Source organism: Numida meleagris, chromosome 17, assembly GCF_002078875.1.
Source record: "Numida meleagris isolate 19003 breed g44 Domestic line chromosome 17, NumMel1.0, whole genome shotgun sequence".
NCBI classification, from domain to species: Eukaryota; Metazoa; Chordata; class Aves; order Galliformes; family Numididae; genus Numida; species Numida meleagris.
In genome coordinates, this window is record NC_034425.1 from 10,244,248 (window position 1) to 10,253,787 (window position 9,540).

At 51.8% G+C, this 9,540-nt stretch overlaps 1 protein-coding gene across 2 annotated transcripts; it reads left to right on the top strand.

Moving 5' to 3' along the window:
- Positions 232–8,023, top strand: OTOP3 (otopetrin 3). 2 transcript variants are annotated; one of them, XM_021415158.1, is made up of 8 exons: positions 232–447; positions 1,237–1,429; positions 1,673–2,082; positions 3,004–3,140; positions 3,700–3,758; positions 4,283–4,401; positions 5,044–5,972; positions 6,685–8,023. In XM_021415158.1, the coding sequence occupies exons 3-8, from the start codon at positions 1,695–1,697 to the stop codon at positions 6,853–6,855; spliced, it is 1,803 nt and encodes a 600-aa protein (XP_021270833.1). In that variant the 5' UTR covers positions 232–447; positions 1,237–1,429; positions 1,673–1,694; the 3' UTR covers positions 6,856–8,023. The 2 variants fall into 2 exon arrangements, with proteins under 2 accessions (XP_021270833.1, XP_021270832.1); XM_021415157.1 differs by having other exon boundaries at positions 240–447; positions 1,670–2,082.

The window sequence follows — 9,540 nt, forward strand, 5'->3', positions numbered from 1 at the left end:
CAAAGTAGTGGTACACTGGAGAAAAACCTTCAGAACTACCTGGAAACAAGGGAGTGGGGATGGCAAGTGGACATTAGCCAAAGCTAAGTGCTCCCATTTCTGCAGCCCAGAACAAGCTCACACCAGGAGATTAGCCTTGAACTTGCTCAAGCCATGGCACGAATTAGTCACAGCGGCTTGTGGTTTTACCAGTTGGCACATCCTGTGCCAAGGCTGCTGGCATGGGGCAACCCAGCAGGTGCATAAAGGAGCCGTTCCCCATTGGCTGCCCTTGTCAGAGACGAGAGCGTCTTGCTGACTAATTAATGTAATGACAATAATAGACCCAAAGTAAACAAGGTGGAAAAAGAAAATCAATGGGCTCAGAGCAGAGGCCGCACTGAGCAGGGAGCAGCGCTGGCGGCACCTCAGCCCGGCAGGAGAGGCACGGCGCAGCGCGGCGCGGAGGTAAGGACAGCGGGCTGCCCCGAGCAGCGCGCCGGGCCAGGGCACGCGGCCACAGCGAGCAGCCGCTGCGCGCAGCATCAGCAGGGCACCGGGACGTGCGTCCTTCGGGTTCTTCTGATGCCCTGGGCTCTCTGCTCGCTCCATGCCCATATAGCAGGCCAGGAGAGGGGAGAGCCTTTGCTTCTGTGCTTGTACGAGAGCCAAACAGGGGGGAGAGTTTGGGAGGCAAAGAGGGAAGGGTTTAGGATCCATCTCAGTTAGCAGAAGTGCATCGAATCCCCATGGACCAAAGGCGGACAGCATCTCGGCGCACACACGAAGGAAGAGGAAAGCGCTGAAATTTCAGTCCCTTCTCAGACGACTTCCACCTCAAAGCCCCAAGACAACTGCACACAGTTCCCACCCCAATGCATCCCCAGTGCTTTCAGCACAGCTGCGGCCCCAGGTGAAAGCAGCTCCTGTCCCCTGAGCCCATGGTGAGGCAGCTTCTGCCCAACTGCTGCAGGCGGGCACAGAGATCCCTCTGCCACAGGCAGATCTTCTGCCCTGGTCTTTCCCAGCACTGGGCTGAACACCTTCCAGCCGTGGCCACTTCTCTGGGCCAACCCCTCAAAATGCCCTGGGCCAGCGTGCTCGTGGCTCTGTGCTTCAAGGATCGAAAGAAAGAAAACCAAACGTTAACCCTGCCCTATTCTCAGCCTTCTGGGAAGCGAGGCTGGCTCTTTTCCTTGCAGCTTGGAGAAAACTTACAAATGCTCTTTATTATTTTTTTTCTATTCCCCTCTTCAGCTCCATCTCGATTTCTGCAGCCATACAGGGAGCCCAAAAGCACAAGGAGGAGGTTGGCCCCATCAACCAGAACCAAACAGCTCTGAGTTTTAAAGCAGGTCTGAGCTTGCTCTGCATTCCCACGTATAACTCTTGGAGCAACAGAGGGAGAGGAGGAAACCTGAACGCGGGGCTGTGCGTGGAGGTGTGAAAGGTAAGGATGGGAACATTGGCACCTCTGGTCCCAGCAGCTCCCAGTGCCAGTGGGACAGACATCAAATACCCATTTTAACACCCATGTCTACTGACGTCTTCTGGCAACGTGATCTTTTTCCCCACTACCCTACAATGACTTTGTCCTCCAAATGCCAAACCTGGGATAAACCCCAATCTGTCCTCCCCGCTCACCCAGCTCCCTCTATAACCTTCCTTCTTCTTTAACCCCTCTCTGCAGCAGGTGACCCACAGGCAGCCCAGTCATGTCGGGCAACAAAACCTCCAAGCAAAAGCCTTGCCACCACTGCAACAGCCGTTCGGCCTCGGCCCCGCCGGGCACCTCCACGATCCACTACGAGAAGTCCTGGCTGTACCGGCACTGCTCCCTGCAGCAGAGGGACAGGCAGGCTCAGAAATCGGGGCGGCTCTTCTCGGGGCTGCTGGCCCTGAACGTGGTGTTTCTGGGCAGCGCCTTCATCAGCAGTATGATCTTCAACCACGTGGCCATCACGCTGGCGGACGTCTGGATCCTGCTCTCCATCCTCAAGGTCTTGTGCCTGTGCTGGATTATCTACTACCTGCTGGGCACCAGCCGGCAGCCACACGCCGTGCTTTACCGGGACACCCATGCTGGGCCTGTCTGGATTAGGGGTAAATCCTGCTTTAGTTCATCACCCCATGCCTTCCCCCTTCCTCCCAGAGCTTGGAAAACACAGAAGTTCTTTCCTTTACTGCTAATAGCTGGAAGCCACAGGAGATGGAGTTAGGGCTTTGCCAGGGCATAGCTGGTGCCACAGAGAGGGAGCAGAGCAGCCAGGAGAGCCCCGAACTCAGCTTTCCTTCGGCCTCCAGAGCAGCCCCACGCTGCGGTCCCTTCTCAAAGCACAGCCCCAGCCCGGCATCCAAGCAGAGCAGCCCCGTGCTGGCCTCCTTGCACAGCACAGCAGAAGGATCCTGCCCCGTGAGTCGCATCCCAGTGACATCGGCTTCTCTGGGAGCTTTCCCATCACTGCTGCCTCACTTTGTGGGATGACACTTTTCTAAACAACCCTGCCTCTATCTATTAGGAAGATTCTAATTAGTGTACAGCCTTGATAATTAAGTGTGGAGAAGTGAAGGGGAGAAAGCTGAAAGCTGCCTAAGGACCTAATGCAGAGAGTCAGAGGGGAAAGGGAGAAGCAGCAGAAGCGTCCCAAGTTCTGCAGAGCGGTGCTGCCAAGAGCCTCCTCAGCCTTATGTTCACCTGGGGTGCTCACAAGGTAGAAACCATCACCTGCCATCCGCTTACCTCTGTCACTCCAGAGTGCACAGAAAAGGCCAAAAACTCTGTTCCCACCGAATGTCCAAGCACAGGAGATACCTTGTGTTGTCGCAGCACCTTACACCAGGCAGAGCACACCACCAGGCTCAGCAGCCAGGCTGCCCCTTCTCCCCTTCTCTCAAAATAAGGAGACCTCCAAGAGGGCAGGACACCAGCCCTGCCCCATCCAGGAGTCCTCAGTCCCCATCCACGCTGGGAGGCTCCACAAACTCGTCTCCATTTATTCACTGCTGCTTTCGCTGTTTGGCCAGGGTCACTGCTGCTGTTCGGCACTTTCAGCATCCTCCTGAACGTCTTTCAGATCGGCTACAGCGTCATTCAGATCAACTGCAAATCCAAGGTGGAAATTGTGTTCCCCAGCATTGAAATTCTGTTTGTTGCCACCCAGGTAATGCACGTTCCCCCTTCCTGGCAGCTCACACGTTCTCTGTTCTATTGCTGGAGCTGAGGGGTGGGGGAAGCGGGGACACTCAGGAAAGTGAGTGCAAGCAAGGTGTTCTCATAAGTGCTGAAGCAGCAAACACCATTTTGAATGACACCCATGTGCACACCTGATGTGCCAGATGGAGAGACAAAAAAGATTTGGAAAGACATCGCTCTAGCATTAAGTGACGTACCGCAGGATCCAGGTGTTTGGTTTGCAGCAGAAAAAATAGGGATAGAGAAGAGGAAACTTCCCACGAATATCTTTGCACCCGCCTCCCTGCATGCTGATATATCCCCAACAAAACCCTTTGCGTGCAGGAGCGTCTCACACGCAGAATTCCCACCCTCCTTTGCCATGGGTGCAGGCACACTCATGCTGGAGCCACCTAAGGACGGCAGCACACGTGGCAGTGCTGCACAGGCACACACTTGCATCCCCGCGCCCACTTTCCTCCCAGCTCCACGCTGCCTGTCCCTGCCCGCAGCACGCAGCTCACGCTGTGATTGTCATTGATTTGCAGGCATTTTTCCTATGGCATCACTCTAAGGACTGCATTCAAGTTCAGCACAACCTCACCAGGTACAAAAAGGGGGAAAAAATCTTTCTGCTTCTCTCAAGCTCTTCCTTTCTGTTCATTATCCTCCTCATCTCTGCTAGACCTTCACCTGCCCTTACTCAGACTGTTCTGCACAAACAAGAACCAGGCTCTGACCAGACCAGACCCATCTTCCTTCCGCCCACTCCAGCTCTCCCCTTCGGTTTGCCCTCACGCCCTCAACTGCTACAAAGCTCGTTCCCCTCTCTTGTTCCCAAACACCCTCCCACTGCTCACGAAACGACTCCTCCGTGGGGGTGGCCTCCCCGCTCCCCTCACCAGGACGTGCCCCAGCCTTCCCTCCCACAGCTGCACCCAGGCCCATGTCACTAGCGAGCCATACACCACTGCCCATACTCAGAGCAGAGCCGAAAGCACAGCGTTTGCACACATCCTCACACGTGCAAGCAAGAAGCAAAGAGCAGCACTCCAGGGCAGGTGAGCACACAATCAGGTCATGAACAGTCTCCACAGACAGGGCTGTAAAAGTGCCTTTCTGCTCCTCCAGGTGCGGGCTGATGCTGACCATTGCCACCAACCTTCTGCTCTGGCTCCTGGCGGTGACCAATGACTCCATCCACATGGAGATCGAATCCCAGCTGCGAGAGGTGGAGCAGCGCCTGGCAGGCAAGGCTCCTTTCCCCCACGTCCCCGGTCGTGTTAGGCCGACGCAGTGAGCACGGGGACACAGCAGTCCTCAGTCACAGTGATTCAGACAGGACAAGCAGCTCCACAGAATTCTCAGGCTCCCCCATTATCAGATGTTGTCTAGGAGAGATGGACTGCACAGGGAGGAGATCTTCACCTGGAGCGGGGGACGTTATGAAACTGCGAGACTGAGGGTTAGATAGGGAAAAGCCCGCTGTAATGTAGCATTTTTGTTCACATTTTCCTATCAGCTGCAAGCAAAAGATTTCCAAACTGCAAGAGATTCACATAACTGCTGTGCTTTAATTTCTGAGGATATGGAATAAATAAGGGGAAACCAATATAGCAAGGGCAAAGACAGACAAGGCTTTGCTGTGAAGGAAGAGGTATCTCTCATACAGCACCTACAATGTTGAGCAGCAGAATTAAGTATTTGGGAAAAGCTATGTGCTAATCCCTGCTCTTCTGCAGTGCTCGTAACCTTGAAGACTGAGTGGTAACCACTTAACTTCCCACTGACTGCTGAGAGAGACAGATCCCGCACACAAGAAACCTCCCAAGTTAGCCGTGAAACCCAGGCCACCCCGCTCCTAACAGCTGCCTTCCTCTCCTTACACCCAGGCAATGAGACGGACTCGTGCGCGTGCCCAAACACAACCACCTGCAAAGTCTTCCAGAAGGGCTACATCCTGCTCTATCCCTTCAACACCGAGTACTGCCTCATCTGCTGCTCTGTGCTGTACGTCATGTGGAAGAACGTGGGGAGACGCATCAGCCACCACCACATGGCTCATGTCAAGCCCAAATTCAAGCTGCAAGGAGTGGTCTTTGGGCCACTGCTGGGTGCTGCTGCCGTGATCATTGGGATCTGTGTCTTCATGATGTACCAGATCCAGGCCACCGGCTCAGCCCCCAATTACCAGGTCTTCGTGCTGTATTATTCCTACTACATCGTGCTCCTGCCCCTGATGTGCGTGGTTGCAATTGTTGGGACGATCATCCACACCTTGGAAAAAAGGGAGCTGGACACACTGAAGAACCCAACCCGCAGCCTGGATGTGATCCTGCTGATGGGAGCAGCCCTCGGCCAAATTGCCATGTCCTACTTCTCCATTGTCGCCATTGTGGCCACCGACCCCAGGGACATGTTGAACAGCCTCATCCTGTCCTATTCTGTCCTCCTCATCTTTCAGTACATCACCCAAAACATCTTCATTATCGACGGGCTCCAGCGGCAGCCATTTGTAGCAGCAGAGGCCCCGCACACAGCGCATGCTGGGCAGCTTTCCGTGGTCCCAGAGCTGCCTGGGGAAGAGACAACCACAGCAAGCAGCAATCAGGAGCATGCACAGACCCCTCCCAGCAAGGAGGAAGAAGTGAACGAAGAGCACAACCGTGAAGCCCACGACCAGAGACGAGTGAGCGTGCTGGAGCTCGGGCAGGAGTTCCGCAGAGTTTCTCTATCCTATATCCACACCTACTCCCACCTGAGTTGGAAGAGGAAAGTATTAAAGGAGATCTCGTTCTTCTTGGTTCTTTGCAACATCATAGTAAGTATGGTTTCCTCTGCTACATCACAGCTTCACTAACTTGTAATACCGAGACAGACATGCTCTCTCCATCTTTCTTTTGGGACACCCTTCCCAGCATGAAAGCTTTGCCCACCAAGATTCAGCCTCCTGGGGAGGTGAGACGAGGCTGCTTTTCTGTTAATGCTCCACTCCTGTAATTCTAGGCTCTTTCTTTTATCTCAAACATGGCAAGGCTTCCTGGAAATGGGAAGGAGGCAGCTAATAAATCCTTAAAAGCCAGGGAGATCTTGAACTTCTCTAAGGGTGCTTCATGAAATAGCTGGGGAAACATGAGGAACCACCGGTGAGTCCTTCTAAGCAAGTCTCCAGCACTGGAACTCACCCAATAAAGCACACTGTGCTTTGGAATCTTCAGTCAACATCAATTTTCACTGCAGCTTTAAGCAAGTGAAAACAATTGGCCAAGTGAAATTGTGCAGAAAGATGAAGCTGCCTGGGGCAAAGGGAGGTTATTGTTAGGCTTCCAAGAATTTAACAGACAACTTGAGATGTGTAGCAAGGAATCAGCAGCATAATTTTCCTCTTCTTCCCACACAACAAAACCCCTCTGAAACTCTTGCAATATTCCTGCAATTACTTGAGCCAGTGCTGAGATGAGTGCAAGCAGAAGGCAGTTTGCCATCCCCTGACCTGTGTGCTGTTGTTTGGTTCTTTCCTTACACCTCTTTAGCTGTGGATCATGCCCACGTTTGGGGCTCACCCTGTGTTTGAGAATGGGCTGCAGAAGTCGTTTTATGGCTACTCCACCTGGTTTGCCATTGTGAACTTCGGGCTCCCGCTGAGCGTGTTCTACCGGATGCACTCGGTCGGGGGCCTCCTGGAGGTCTACGTCTCAGCCTGAGCCAAGCGGAGGCAGCGGTGAAACGAGACTGAACCAAGATGCAGTAAGCAGCAGACACGCACGTGGAAGCTTTTCAGCTTTTTCTCTCCAGCTTCTGCTTTGACTTCTCCTTGCGCAGCACCTCCACGAGCTTCGGAAGAAAAGGAGGTTGTTTTGTATTACCGTTTTTTTTCTCCATTGAGAACAGAATGAAAACTCATTAACAAGCTGCCTCACTGCTCTACAGAAGCATGCTGGTACTTCTCAGTATCTGCCAACGGACGCTGTATGGTAAAAAGTGGGACTTTACCAGCTGCTACTGAAATCTCCCAGATAAAAGAATGCAAAAAGCAGCAAAGGCTGAGCTACACTGCACATAAGATCAACATCCACAGCCAAGGGCCACCAGCCCCACCACTGCTTGCCAACCCACCACCCCGCAGCACAGAAAGGCCCTAGCAGCACCAGGCACTCTAGAAGCACACCCACAATCATTCAGAAATGAACCAAACATATGCTCTTTTCAGGTAATTTCCAAATGGATTGCTATGCTGGTAGCTGCTGTAATGGCCAGCACAGGTTAATTTTGCTTGTTCCTGGTGCTGACATCCAGCGTAACAACTTGTGCAAATCTTGTAGGACTCTGCTGCACTGGAACACCAGGCTCTTGTGGCTCTCAGTACTGAAGAGCAGGACAGGCCTGTAGGCTTGCACCAGCTTGGTGCATCTTTTCCCGCTATTGAAAATGGAAGCTATAATATTACTTTGCCTTAATGAGAATAAACACTATTTCACTTTAAGGGTGCTCACAGACTCAAGTAAGAAGCACTAGGGAAGTGCAGTGGGTGACCTTTACTTGATGCTACTTAAGATGTTCTCACCATTGTGCACTAGCAAAGGTCCCAGCCTCACACGCAGAGCCAGTTCAAGAAAGACCCACTGCCAAGCCTCCTGCAAATCCTTCCCCACCCCAACACTTATCCCCACAGCTGCTTTGTGCACCCACAAGCATCTCACAAGGTCCACACAGAGGAATACAGTTACGTGGTGTCTGACCAACCAACTGTTGCATGCACCCTGCAGGAGACGCTTGCTTGGAAAGCACACAGGATAGCAAGGGGTGCTCGCAACTGGGGGTCTTAAATACAGACTCTGATGAATGAAAATAAAGACAGATTGAGAACTTGTGCGTATCTGGTGAAGCCTCTTTTCTGCTCTTCAATCACTAAAGACCAGCCTCAAAAAGTCAAATGAGTGTTCAGAGGTCATTCAAGATTTAAGGGCAGGTCCTTGTTTACAATCAATCTATTTTTTGCTGTCAAGATCTTTCATAACCTTTACCCACGGCCAAAGCAGCAGTCCAAAATGCATCTACACGATTACTTCAGATCATCTATAAATCAGCCCCAGGAACAATGTGGGTTTAGGATCAGAAGCCTACGGGCGTTTTTTGGTGACAGTATGTCTGTCCCAGTCAGGAACTAGAGAACTAGAAGCTCCTGACCACATGGATGCCACCCTCCTTGTAGCTCAGCACTCGGGCAGGGAAAGCACCTCTCCGAAACTAAAAGTGAGAACGACTTCATGAGCATGAACTTTGCCCAACGAGAGCTTTTACTTAGGCCTGTGTCAACAGAAATATGGCATGAGAAATAACAGCTGGATGAATTAGGCTCCAGTAAAGTTAATTATTATTCTCTTTCCAATTTGTATCTACAGGAGATACGTGCCAAGGTCCGCCCCTTACAAATGATAGGAAAAAAGTTTCAAACCCGCTCCCTGGTTTTTGACAGCATGAGGACAAGGAATGATTTACTTCATGAGAAAACTCACAGTCTGGATTTTTTTTTTAATGATATAATAGCTAGAACTGTTTAAGTTACTAAGCCTCCACTGAGCCAGTGACTTGGGAGGTTTCCCTCTGAGACATAAACATTAAGTCCCACAAATGCTACAAACAGGCACAGACTGCACGAGATGGTGGTGTGCGATTTCTTGCTGGTGAACAGGATGGACTTCCTGAACACATGATGAGCACACACAGCAGTGAAGCCCCCCTGCCCAGCCCTTACTGACAGCCACTGTAGATCAGACGGAGTGGTCTATGTCCTTTCCTAACAACACCCAGTTCCAGTTCTTGCACTGCAGGTAAAGGTAAGAAACCTATCAGAAACAACCGTAAGAACGCTCCTCCAGGCCAAAGAGAAAACCGTCATCCAAGGTTTCAGCCCGTTCACTTTGGAGGGTGAAACTTCAGGTTCTTCACAACTCACGCTCTGGACCGCTTTGTCTATACCCAGGAGGGGGAAAAACCATGAATGCAAAGTTTGCAACCAGCTGTTGTAACCATCATTTGTCAGTTGTCATTTGTCAACTGTGAACACCCTCCAGAGCTATCCCAGGGCCAGGGCGCCTGTTTTACGAGTCTCACACTTCACCAGTTCAGGAACCTGCGTCCTGTTTGATCCGGTTCCTCTTCTGTACCTTTTGAGGCTGTTACCTTTGATGACGTCTCATGCTGTAAGCACAGAACTGGACAAAAGAGCACAGTTCAGGCTCGTGTGCCAGAGTCTAATCTTCATCTGTGATTTAGAAATCCCACGTGCTGCAGAGGAAGCCAGCACGTGGTCCCCCAGTAGCACAAAATACCCAGGCACAAGATAAGCAACATTATAAACCTCTCTGTAAAAAAAAATAAGCCACATA